The sequence below is a fragment of the Entelurus aequoreus genome, linkage group LG05 (assembly GCF_033978785.1).
Source record: "Entelurus aequoreus isolate RoL-2023_Sb linkage group LG05, RoL_Eaeq_v1.1, whole genome shotgun sequence".
Lineage (NCBI taxonomy): Eukaryota > Metazoa > Chordata > Actinopteri > Syngnathiformes > Syngnathidae > Entelurus > Entelurus aequoreus.
In genome coordinates this window covers 88,243,711-88,256,210 of record NC_084735.1, presented here as the reverse complement: position 1 = coordinate 88,256,210, position 12,500 = coordinate 88,243,711, and the positions used below count along the sequence as shown (strand labels likewise).

The 12,500-nt window shown below is 56.3% G+C and overlaps 3 protein-coding genes across 8 annotated transcripts in view; 2 read left to right on the top strand and 1 right to left on the bottom strand.

Annotated features, from left to right (window-relative positions):
- The window catches only part of LOC133651251 (integrator complex subunit 3), a 17,127-nt gene extending 15,192 nt beyond the window's left edge, over positions 1-1,935 (top strand). For 3 of the 4 annotated variants that reach the window (XM_062049314.1, XM_062049313.1, XM_062049312.1), the window contains 3 exons: positions 1,029-1,101; positions 1,387-1,540; positions 1,600-1,935. In XM_062049314.1, coding sequence (XP_061905298.1) covers positions 1,029-1,101; positions 1,387-1,540; positions 1,600-1,677 — 305 coding nt within the window. In that variant the 3' untranslated portion in view covers positions 1,678-1,935. The remainder of the gene's footprint in view (positions 1-1,028; positions 1,102-1,386; positions 1,541-1,599) is intronic. The other variant, XM_062049315.1, reaches the window with a different exon arrangement.
- On the top strand, positions 1,934-2,701 carry LOC133651254 (C2 calcium-dependent domain-containing protein 4C-like). Its single transcript, XM_062049322.1, has 2 exons — positions 1,934-2,408; positions 2,439-2,701. Exons 1-2 carry the CDS (start codon positions 1,934-1,936, stop codon positions 2,501-2,503), a joined length of 540 nt encoding a protein of 179 aa, XP_061905306.1. The 3' UTR covers positions 2,504-2,701.
- The window catches only part of LOC133651252 (GON-4-like protein), a 23,197-nt gene continuing 13,353 nt past the window's right edge, over positions 2,657-12,500 (bottom strand). For 2 of the 3 annotated variants that reach the window (XM_062049318.1, XM_062049316.1), the window contains exons 14-22: positions 4,478-4,564; positions 4,217-4,394; positions 3,960-4,110; positions 3,728-3,875; positions 3,549-3,665; positions 3,217-3,462; positions 3,073-3,161; positions 2,901-3,003; positions 2,657-2,843 (exon numbers count right to left, since the gene is read on the bottom strand). In XM_062049318.1, coding sequence (XP_061905302.1) covers positions 2,766-2,843; positions 2,901-3,003; positions 3,073-3,161; positions 3,217-3,462; positions 3,549-3,665; positions 3,728-3,875; positions 3,960-4,110; positions 4,217-4,394; positions 4,478-4,564 — 1,197 coding nt within the window. In that variant the 3' untranslated portion in view covers positions 2,657-2,765. The remainder of the gene's footprint in view (positions 2,844-2,900; positions 3,004-3,072; positions 3,162-3,216; positions 3,463-3,548; positions 3,666-3,727; positions 3,876-3,959; positions 4,111-4,216; positions 4,395-4,477; positions 4,565-12,500) is intronic. The other variant, XM_062049319.1, reaches the window with a different exon arrangement.

The following is a 12,500-nucleotide window of genomic DNA, read 5'->3' as shown; positions in this document are numbered from 1 at the left end:
GTGGACGGATTCATGGATGGATGGGTGGTTGGATTCATGGATGGATGGGTGGTTGGATTCATGGGTGGATGGGTGTTTGGATTCATGGATGGATGGGTGGACGGATTCATGGATGGATGGGTGGACGGATTCATGGATGGATGGGTGGTTGGATTCATGGATGGATGGGTGGACGGATTCATGGATGGATGGGTGGTTGGATTCATGGATGGATGGGTGGTTGGATTCATGGGTGGTTGGATTCATGGATGGATGGGTGGTTGGATTCATGGATGGATGGGTGGTTGGATTCATGGGTGGATGGGTGGTTGGATTCATGGATGGATGGGTGGACGGATTCATGGATGGATGGGTGGACGGATTCATGGATGGATGGGTGGTTGGATTCATGGATGGATGGGTGGTTGGATTCATGGGTGGTTGGATTCATGGATGGATGGGTGGTTGGATTCATGGATGGATGGGTGGTTGGATTCATGGGTGGATGGGTGGTTGGATTCATGGATGGATGGGTGGACGGATTCATGGATGGATGGGTGGATGGATTCATGGATGGATGGGTGGTTGGATTCATGGATGGATGGGTGGTTGGATTCATGGGTGGTTGGATTCATGGATGGATGGGTGGTTGGATTCATGGATGGATGGGTGGTTGGATTCATGGGTGGATGGGTGGTTGGATTCATGGGTGGATGGATTCATGGATGGATGGGTGGTTGGATTCATGGATGGATGGGTGGTTGGATTCATGGATGGATGGGTGGACGGATTCATGGATGGATGGGTGGTTGGATTCATGGATGGATGGGTGGACGGATTCATGGATGGATGGGTGGTTGGATTCATGGATGGATGGGTGGTTGGATTCATGGATGGATGGGTGGTTGGATTCATGGATGGATGGGTGGTTGGATTCATGGGTGGTTGGATTCATGGGTGGATGTATTAATGGATGGATGGGTGGATGTATTGATTGATTGATGGATGGATGTATTGATTGATTGATGACGTATTGATTGTGTGGTCAGTTTTCAGCCAGACTCCGATCCTTCAGGCTCTGCAGCACGTTCAGGCCAGTTGTGATGAAGTGCACAAGATGAGGTACACACACACACACACACACACGTGTATACACACACTTGTATACACACACACACCTGTATACACACACACACACACACATGTGTACACACACACTTGTATACACACACACACATGTATACACACACACACGTGTACACACACACACACATGTGTACACACACACTTGTATACACACACACACGTGTATACACACACACACGTGTACACACACACGTGTATAAACACACACACGTGTACACACACACACACGCACACAGACGATGACATCACTTCCTCCCGCAGGTTCAGTGAGTTGTTTGCGTTGGCGGAGGAGTACGAGGACTCGCAGGCCAAGCCTTTGAAGTCTCGGCGTAAAGCGGCGGCCACCTCGCCTCGCTCCAGGAAGGGCGTGGCTCCGCCCACCAACGAGGAGGAGAGCGCCTCCAGCAGCGCCTCGGTATGACCCGCACACATCAACATCATGGCCTGTGATGTCACTTCCTGTCTGTGCCGCAGGAGGAGGAAGACTCCAAGCCCAAAGCGCCCAAGAGGAAGAGGAAAGGCTCGTCTGCTGTGGGCTCCGACAGCGACTGACCTTTTCCCACAATGCACTGGGGTTTTAGCTGTTTGTTTTTTGGAACTCTTATTGTGGAGGTTTCTGACTTCCTGCTCTTTGTCACCACAGTAAAAGACTTTGTAGAAAAGCTGCCGCCATGACACTTACTTTGACAGCTTCCTGTTTGCTCCATGCCCCGCCCCCAGCAGGTGTGCTCGTCAGGTGCATGAGCTTCAGCTGCACCTTGGAGGTCTACAAGGAGCTCAGCTGACTCTTGGAGACACTTGGTCCACCATGTCCAGACTCAAGTCCAGACCTCTGCGCTCGCTGGTTCTGACCCCGCAACGAGTCCCGGACTTCTTTGTCCCGCCTCGTGTCCTCTCCTCGGACCACCGTGGCCAACGTTTGGGTCTGACCAGTCCGGACCGGCAGCCGACACCCGAAGTTCCACTTCGCCTGCCTCGGTTTCTTCTTCCTGGCCGGGACACCGAGGACCGCTTGGACTATGACACGGACGCCACCACGCGTGCGGCCATGTCGCTGATGCACGTGGACAAGGTCGCCACCCCCTACGGCTTCTGTGCCGTGCTGGCCGCCAGTCCCTGCACGCGGCGCCGTGAGTCCCTCTTCCACCGCAACACCAGGACTGTGGTCCAACCGGGTCCTGCTGAGGACACATCTGGAGTCCCAAGCGCACCTGGAAGGTCACCTGCAGTCCGAAGCGCACCTGGAGGGTCACCTGCAGTCCGAAGCGCACCTGGAGGGTCACCTGCAGTCCGAAGCGCACCTGGAGGGTCACGTTGGGTCCGAAGCACACCTGGAGGGTCATCTGGAGTCCGAAGCGCACCTGGAGGGTCACGTTGAGTCCGAAGCGCACCTGGAGGGTCACGTTGAGTCCGAAGCACACCTGGAGGGTCACGTTGAGTCCGAAGCACACCTGGAGGGTCACGTTGAGTCCGAAGCACACCTGGAGGGTCACGTTGAGTCCGAAGCACGAGCACACAGACTGAACGATGTCAGCAACTTTTTATTTCAATAAAGAATATTTTAAAAGCATCAAACTTTATTTTCAATTCAATGTGAATTTTTCAGAGGATTCTTTGCTTCTTCAAAGACCGGCAGAATGTCAGCAAGGTTCTGGTTCTGGTTCCTGGCAGGTAGCCGAGTGGAACAGGTTAACCAGCTGGTGGAAACGAAGACGCACCTGCAACGGAGAGAGGCTGAAAATGCAAGCGAACTTTGCCCCGCCCCCTTTTTTTACCTGTTGGGCGCTCTTGTTTCCCAGCTGGGCGGAGACTTGGCGGAAGGTTCCGGGACTGGCTCCTTGCCGCTGGCACGCAGTCAGGATGGCGCGGTCTGCTTGGCTGAAAAACAGGAAGTCACACAGGTCCACTTCCTGTACATTGGCATGTGAGGTGTGGGCGTGGCCTCACCGGGTCCAGGTGACGAGTCTTTCTCCGTTGGCGCCCGTGCAAACATTCTTGGCAGAAACTGCCATGGGAGACGACGCCCACAATTCCTGCTGGCATTGAAGGCAACTCAGCCGGGAAACACCCTCATGAATATTCATCACATACCTTCAGGCACCGAGAGGCGGAGCTTTCTGGGGGTCCTGACGAGACAAGCTCCGCCTGGTCGCTTGTCGGCTTGTCGGTGTGGGCGGGGCACTTGGGAGGGGGAGGAGTCTCGCTTCCCCCAACTGGTCCCTTCTGATTGGTCGACACACGGCGAACAAAACCCACACGCCGGAACTCCAGATTTGGGGGGCAGCGGGGAGGGTAGCCATTTTGTTGGGCGGTTGCCGTGACAACCGGAAGACTCCTCTGGGAGGGGCCAAGAACATTAGACATGAGAGTGTGTGTGTGTATGTGTGTGTGTGTGTGTGTGTGTGTGTGTGTGTGTGTCTTACCTGCAACCACAGAGGCATGATGTTCAAGTCCCTCTCCACTGGGGGGCGCTGCTCTGAAGTGTCACCATGACGACAGGTGGGCGGCATGACCCGCAGCACACGCTGGTACCTGAAGGCCTACACACACACACACACACCTTTACACACACCTTTACACACATGTGTGTGTGTGTGTTTACCTTGACCATGTTGTTGGGGGTGCCAGGTCTGCAGCACTGCAGGATCCTGCGTCTCACCTGAGCCACACCTTTGCCCAGCAGGTGGTCCGACACCAGCCGGGTGGGGTCACATGACCCCTCCATGTTCCTCAGACCCAGCACCAGCAAGCTGACAACACAACACTGTTCAGCACTGTGTGTGTGTGTGTGTGTGTGTGTGTGTGTGTGTGTGTGTGTGTGTGTGTGTGTGTACCAGTCCTCTGCTGCAGTGAAGGCAGCAGTCCTGCGGGGGCAGTAGAGAGCAGGATCCAGACTGACACCTGGCAGGAGTTGAGGGTAGAGGAAGACTGGACGCGTGGCAAAGATCCACGCCAGGTGGGCGGGCATGACGGGGAAGGAGCGCACTGACACACACACGCACGCACGAACACACACACACACACACACACACACACACACACACACACGGTGAGTGGGGTGCCAGAAGCGGTGGGGGCATGAGGGTGGTACCTTGGCCGCGAGCATCAGGTGTGTGTGGGCGTGCTGGGCAGGTGACAGGAAGTGGGCGGAGCTCGTCCAGCAGCACCAGCGCCCCCTGCAGGTTGGATGCTCTGAAGGCGCTGCTGGGGGCGGGGCCGAGCGATGACGTCATCATCTCGCCTCTTTGCGCCAACATCTCCAACTCAAACTGGCAGACACGTCGTCATGACAACCACGTGTGCGTGTGTGTGTGTGTGTGTGTGTGTGTGTGTGTGTGTGTGTGTGTGTTACCAGGTAGTGTCTGGTGGTTTCAGCTTCACTCTGAAGTTGGTCCACAGGTGAAGTCAGCAGGTGGATCTGAGTCAACAATTGGACGTGCTGCACACACACACACACACACACACACACACACACACACACACACACACACACACACACACACACACACACACACACACACACACACACACACACACACACACACACACACAGTCAGACAGTGTGTGTGTGTGTGTGTGTGTGCAGGGTACTTGGTGTCTACACTGCACCATCAGGAGGAGGAGGTCTATACAGGTGTGGGAGATACAGGTGGAGGTGTGGCAGATACAGGTGGAGGTGTGGGAGATACAGGTGGAGGTGTGGCAGATACAGGTGGAGGTGTGGGAGATACAGGTGGAGGTGTGGGAGATACAGGTGGAGGTGTGGGAGATACAGGTGGAGGTGTGGGAGATACAGGTGGAGTCTGGCAGATACAGGTGGAGGTGTGGGAGATACAGGTGGAGGTGTGGGAGATACAGGTGGAGGTGTGGCAGATACAGGTGGAGGTGTGGGAGATACAGGTGGAGGTGTGGCAGATACAGGTGGAGGTGTGGGAGATACAGGTGGAGGTGTGGGAGATACAGGTGGAGTCTGGCAGATACAGGTGGAGGTGTGGGAGATACAGGTGGAGTCTGGCAGATACAGGTGGAGGTGTGGCAGATACAGGGGGAGGTGTGGCAGATACAGGGGGAGGTGTGGCAGATACAGGTGGAGGTGTGGCAGATACAGGGGGAGGTGTGGCAGATACAGGGGGAGGTGTGGCAGATACAGGGGGAGGTGTGGCAGATACAGGTGGAGGTGTGGCAGATACAGGTGGAGGTGTGGCAGATACAGGTGGAGGTGTGGCAGATACAGGTGGAGGTGTGGCAGATACAGGTGGAAGTGTGGGAGATACAGGTGGAGGTGTGGCTGATACAGGTGGAGGTGTGGCAGATACAGGTGGAGGTGTGGCAGATACAGGTGGAAGTGTGGGAGATACAGGTGGAGGTGTGGCTGATACAGGTGGAAGTGTGGGAGATACAGGTGGAGTCTGGCAGATACAGGTGGAGGTGTGGGAGATACAGGTGGAGGTGTGGCAGATACAGGTGGAGGTGTGGGAGATACAGGTGGAGGTGTGGGAGATACAGGTGGAGGTGTGGGAGATACAGGTGGAGGTGTGGCAGATACAGGTGGAAGTGTGGGAGATACAGGTGGAGGTGGGGCAGATACAGGTGGAGCTGTGGCTGATACAGGTGGAAGTGTGGGAGATACAGGTGGAGGTGTGGGAGATACAGGTGGAGGTGTGGCAGATACAGGTGGAGGTGTGGGAGATACAGGTGGAGGTGTGGCAGATACAGGTGGAGGTGTGGGAGATACAGGTGGAGTCTGGCAGATACAGGTGGAGGTGTGGGAGATACAGGTGGAGTCTGGCAGATACAGGTGGAGGTGTGGCAGATACAGGTGGAGGTGTGGCAGATACAGGGGGAGGTGTGGCAGATACAGGTGGAGGTGTGGTGGGAGATACAGGTGGAGGTGTGGCAGATACAGGTGGAGGTGTGGCAGATACAGGTGGAGGTGTGGCAGATACAGGTGGAGGTGTGGGAGATACAGGTGGAGTCTGGCAGATACAGGTGGAGGTGTGGAAGATACAGGTGGAGGTGTGGCAGATACAGGTGGAGGTGTGGCAGATACAGGTGGAGGTGTGGGAGATACAGGTGGAGGTGTGGGAGATACAGGTGGAGGTGTGGCATATACAGGTGGAGGTGTGGCAGATACAGGTGGAGGTGTGGCAGATACAGGTGGAGGTGTGGCAGATACAGGTGGAGGTGTGGGAGATACAGGTGGAGGTGTGGGAGATACAGGTGGAGGTGTGGGAGATACAGGTGGAGGTGTGGCAGATACAGGTGGAGGTGTGGCAGATACAGGTGGAGGTGTGGGAGATACAGGTGGAGGTGTGGCAGATACAGGTGGAGGTGTGGCAAGGTGGAGGTGTGGCAAGGTGGAGGTGTGGCAGATACAGGTGGAGGTGTGGCAGATACAGGTGGAGGTGTGGCAGATACAGGTGGAGGTGTGGGAGATACAGGTGGAGGTGTGGGAGATACAGGTGGAGGTGTGGCAGATACAGGTGGAAGTGTGGGAGATACAGGTGGAGGTGGGGCAGATACAGGTGGAGGTGTGGCTGATACAGGTGGAAGTGTGGGAGATACAGGTGGAGGTGTGGGAGATACAGGTGGAGTCTGGCAGATACAGGTGGCGGTGTGGGAGATACAGGTGGAGGTGTGGCAGATACAGGTGGAGGTGTGGGAGATACAGGTGGAGGTGTGGCAGATACAGGTGGAAGTGTGGGAGATACAGGTGGAGGTGTGGGAGATACAGGTGGAGTCTGGCAGATACAGGTGGAGGTGTGGCAGATACAGGTGGAGGTGTGGCAGATACAGGTGGAGGTGTGGGAGATACAGGTGGAGGTGTGGGAGATACAGGTGGAGGTGTGGCAGATACAGGTGGAGGTGTGGGAGATACAGGTGGAGTCTGGCAGATACAGGTGGAGGTGTGGGAGATACAGGTGGAGTCTGGCAGATACAGGTGGAGGTGTGGCAGATACAGGGGGAGGTGTGGTGGGAGATACAGGTGGAGGTGTGGCAGATACAGGTGGAGGTGTGGCAGATACAGGTGGAGGTGTGGCAGATACAGGTGGAGGTGTGGGAGATACAGGTGGAGTCTGGCAGATACAGGTGGAGGTGTGGCAGATACAGGTGGAGGTGTGGCAGATACAGGTGGAGGTGTGGCAGATACAGGTGGAGGTGTGGGAGATACAGGTGGAGGTGTGGCAGATACAGGTGGAGGTGTGGCAGATACAGGTGGAGGTGTGGCAGATACAGGTGGAGGTGTGGCAGATACAGGTGGAGGTGTGGGAGATACAGGTGGAGGTGTGGCAGATACAGGTGGAGGTGTGGCAGATACAGGTGGAGGTGTGGCAGATACAGGTGGAGGTGTGGGAGATACAGGTGGAGGTGTGGCAGATACAGGTGGAGGTGTGGCAGATACAGGTGGAGGTGTGGCAGATACAGGTGGAGGTGTGGGAGATACAGGTGGAGGTGTGGCAGATACAGGTGGTGTGGCAGATACAGGTGGAGGTGTGGCAGATACAGGTGGAGGTGTGGGAGATACAGGTGGAGGTGTGGCAGATACAGGTGGAGGTGTGGCAGATACAGGTGGAGGTGTGGCAGATACAGGTGGAGGTGTGGCAGATACAGGTGGTGTGGCAGATACAGGTGGAGGTGTGGGAGATACAGGTGGAGGTGTGGCAGATACAGGTGGAGGTGTGGGAGATACAGGTGGAGTCTGGCAGATACAGGTGGAGGTGTGGGAGATACAGGTGGAGTCTGGCAGATACAGGTGGAGGTGTGGCAGATACAGGTGGAGGTGTGGCAGATACAGGGGGAGGTGTGGGAGATACAGGTGGAGGTGTGGCAGATACAGGTGGAGGTGTGGGAGATACAGGTGGAGTCTGGCAGATACAGGTGGAGGTGTGGGAGATACAGGTGGAGTCTGGCAGATACAGGTGGAGGTGTGGAAGATACAGGTGGAGGTGTGGCAGATACAGGTGGAGGTGTGGCAGATACAGGTGGAGGTGTGGCAGATACAGGTGGAGGTGTGGGAGATACAGGTGGAGGTGTGGGAGATACAGGTGGAGGTGTGGCATATACAGGTGGAGGTGTGGCAGATACAGGTGGAGGTGTGGCAGATACAGGTGGAGGTGTGGCAGATACAGGTGGAGGTGTGGGAGATACAGGTGGAGGTGTGGGAGATACAGGTGGAGGTGTGGCAGATAGAGGTGGAGGTGTGGGAGATAGAGGTGGAGGTGTGGGAGATACAGGTGGAGGTGTGGGAGATACAGGTGGAGGTGTGGCAGATACAGGTGGAGGTGTGGGAGATACAGGTGGAGGTGTGGCAAGGTGGAGGTGTGGCAGATACAGGTGGAGGTGTGGCAGATACAGGTGGAGGTGTGGCAGATACAGGTGGAGGTGTGGCAGATACAGGTGGAGGTGTGGCAGATACAGGTGGAGGTGTGGGAGATACAGGTGGAGGTGTGGGAGATACAGGTGGAGGTGTGGCAGATACAGGTGGAGGTGTGGCAGATACAGGTGGAGGTGTGGCTGATACAGGTGGAAGTGTGGGAGATACAGGTGGAGGTGTGGGAGATACAGGTGGAGGTGTGGCTGATACAGGTGGCGGTGTGGGAGATACAGGTGGAGGTGTGGCAGATACAGGTGGAAGTGTGGGAGATACAGGTGGAGGTGGGGCAGATACAGGTGGAAGTGTGGGAGATACAGGTGGAGGTGTGGGAGATACAGGTGGAGTCTGGCAGATACAGGTGGAGGTGTGGCAGATACAGGTGGAGGTGTGGCAGATACAGGTGGAGGTGTGGGAGATACAGGTGGAGGTGTGGGAGATACAGGTGGAGGTGTGGCAGATACAGGTGGAGGTGTGGGAGATACAGGTGGAGTCTGGCAGATACAGGTGGAGGTGTGGGAGATACAGGTGGAGTCTGGCAGATACAGGTGGAGGTGTGGCAGATACAGGGGGAGGTGTGGTGGGAGATACAGGTGGAGGTGTGGCAGATACAGGTGGAGGTGTGGCAGATACAGGTGGAGGTGTGGCAGATACAGGTGGAGGTGTGGGAGATACAGGTGGAGGTGTGGCAGATACAGGTGGAGGTGTGGCAGATACAGGTGGAGGTGTGGCAGATACAGGTGGAGGTGTGGCAGATACAGGTGGAGGTGTGGGAGATACAGGTGGAGGTGTGGCAGATACAGGTGGAGGTGTGGCAGATACAGGTGGAGGTGTGGCAGATACAGGTGGAGGTGTGGGAGATACAGGTGGTGTGGCAGATACAGGTGGAGGTGTGGGAGATACAGGTGGAGGTGTGGCAGATACAGGTGGAGGTGTGGCAGATACAGGTGGAGGTGTGGGAGATACAGGTGGAGGTGTGGCAGATACAGGTGGAGGTGTGGCAGATACAGGTGGAGGTGTGGCAGATACAGGTGGAGGTGTGGGAGATACAGGTGGAGTCTGGCAGATACAGGTGGAGGTGTGGCAGATACAGGTGGAGGTGTGGCAGATACAGGTGGAGGTGTGGCAGATACAGGTGGAGGTGTGGGAGATACAGGTGGAGGTGTGGCAGATACAGGTGGAGGTGTGGCAGATACAGGTGGAGGTGTGGCAGATACAGGTGGAGGTGTGGCAGATACAGGTGGAGGTGTGGGAGATACAGGTGGTGTGGCAGATACAGGTGGAGGTGTGGCAGATACAGGTGGAGGTGTGGCAGATACAGGTGGAGGTGTGGGAGATACAGGTGGAGGTGTGGCAGATACAGGTGGAGGTGTGGCAGATACAGGTGGAGGTGTGGCAGATACAGGTGGAGGTGTGGGAGATACAGGTGGAGGTGTGGCAGATACAGGTGGTGTGGCAGATACAGGTGGAGGTGTGGCAGATACAGGTGGAGGTGTGGGAGATACAGGTGGAGGTGTGGCAGATACAGGTGGAGGTGTGGCAGATACAGGTGGAGGTGTGGCAGATACAGGTGGAGGTGTGGCAGATACAGGTGGAGGTGTGGCAGATACAGGTGGTGTGGCAGATACAGGTGGAGGTGTGGCAGATACAGGTGGAGGTGTGGGAGATACAGGTGGAGGTGTGGCAGATACAGGTGGAGGTGTGGGAGATACAGGTGGAGTCTGGCAGATACAGGTGGAGGTGTGGGAGATACAGGTGGAGTCTGGCAGATACAGGTGGAGGTGTGGCAGATACAGGTGGAGGTGTGGCAGATACAGGGGGAGGTGTGGCAGATACAGGGGGAGGTGTGGTGGGAGATACAGGTGGAGGTGTGGCAGATACAGGTGGAGGTGTGGGAGATACAGGTGGAGTCTGGCAGATACAGGTGGAGGTGTGGCAGATACAGGTGGAGGTGTGGCAGATACAGGTGGAGGTGTGGCAGATACAGGTGGAGGTGTGGGAGATACAGGTGGAGGTGTGGGAGATACAGGTGGAGGTGTGGCATATACAGGTGGAGGTGTGGCAGATACAGGTGGAGGTGTGGGAGATACAGGTGGAGTCTGGCAGATACAGGTGGAGGTGTGGGAGATACAGGTGGAGTCTGGCAGATACAGGTGGAGGTGTGGCAGATACAGGGGGAGGTGTGGTGGGAGATACAGGTGGAGGTGTGGCAGATACAGGTGGAGGTGTGGCAGATACAGGTGGAGGTGTGGCAGATACAGGTGGAGGTGTGGGAGATACAGGTGGAGTCTGGCAGATACAGGTGGAGGTGTGGCAGATACAGGTGGAGGTGTGGCAGATACAGGTGGAGGTGTGGCAGATACAGGTGGAGGTGTGGGAGATACAGGTGGAGGTGTGGCAGATACAGGTGGAGGTGTGGCAGATACAGGTGGAGGTGTGGCAGATACAGGTGGAGGTGTGGCAGATACAGGTGGAGGTGTGGGAGATACAGGTGGAGGTGTGGCAGATACAGGTGGAGGTGTGGCAGATACAGGTGGAGGTGTGGCAGATACAGGTGGAGGTGTGGGAGATACAGGTGGAGGTGTGGCAGATACAGGTGGAGGTGTGGCAGATACAGGTGGAGGTGTGGCAGATACAGGTGGAGGTGTGGGAGATACAGGTGGAGGTGTGGCAGATACAGGTGGTGTGGCAGATACAGGTGGAGGTGTGGCAGATACAGGTGGAGGTGTGGGAGATACAGGTGGAGGTGTGGCAGATACAGGTGGAGGTGTGGCAGATACAGGTGGAGGTGTGGCAGATACAGGTGGAGGTGTGGCAGATACAGGTGGTGTGGCAGATACAGGTGGAGGTGTGGGAGATACAGGTGGAGGTGTGGCAGATACAGGTGGAGGTGTGGGAGATACAGGTGGAGTCTGGCAGATACAGGTGGAGGTGTGGGAGATACAGGTGGAGTCTGGCAGATACAGGTGGAGGTGTGGCAGATACAGGTGGAGGTGTGGCAGATACAGGGGGAGGTGTGGGAGATACAGGTGGAGGTGTGGCAGATACAGGTGGAGGTGTGGGAGATACAGGTGGAGTCTGGCAGATACAGGTGGAGGTGTGGGAGATACAGGTGGAGTCTGGCAGATACAGGTGGAGGTGTGGAAGATACAGGTGGAGGTGTGGCAGATACAGGTGGAGGTGTGGCAGATACAGGTGGAGGTGTGGCAGATACAGGTGGAGGTGTGGGAGATACAGGTGGAGGTGTGGGAGATACAGGTGGAGGTGTGGCATATACAGGTGGAGGTGTGGCAGATACAGGTGGAGGTGTGGCAGATACAGGTGGAGGTGTGGCAGATACAGGTGGAGGTGTGGGAGATACAGGTGGAGGTGTGGGAGATACAGGTGGAGGTGTGGCAGATAGAGGTGGAGGTGTGGGAGATAGAGGTGGAGGTGTGGGAGATACAGGTGGAGGTGTGGGAGATACAGGTGGAGGTGTGGCAGATACAGGTGGAGGTGTGGGAGATACAGGTGGAGGTGTGGCAAGGTGGAGGTGTGGCAGATACAGGTGGAGGTGTGGCAGATACAGGTGGAGGTGTGGCAGATACAGGTGGAGGTGTGGCAGATACAGGTGGAGGTGTGGCAGATACAGGTGGAGGTGTGGGAGATACAGGTGGAGGTGTGGGAGATACAGGTGGAGGTGTGGCAGATACAGGTGGAGGTGTGGCAGATACAGGTGGAGGTGTGGCTGATACAGGTGGAAGTGTGGGAGATACAGGTGGAGGTGTGGGAGATACAGGTGGAGGTGTGGCTGATACAGGTGGCGGTGTGGGAGATACAGGTGGAGGTGTGGCAGATACAGGTGGAAGTGTGGGAGATACAGGTGGAGGTGGGGCAGATACAGGTGGAAGTGTGGGAGATACAGGTGGAGGTGTGGGAGATACAGGTGGAGTCTGGCAGATACAGGTGGAGGTGTGGCAGATACAGGTGGAGGTGTGGCAGATACAGGTGGAGGTGTGGGAGA

Bases quoted from the DNA above. Each gene is read 5' to 3' on its own strand.
- LOC133651254 (XM_062049322.1), top strand. From the start codon at position 1,934: ATGTCCAGACTCAAGTCCAGACCTCTGCGCTCGCTGGTTCTGACCCCG. The intron at 2,409-2,438 runs CTGCAGTCCGAA...CTGGAGGGTCAC, and splicing joins AAGCGCACCTGGAGGGTCAC to GTTGGGTCCGAAGCACACCT.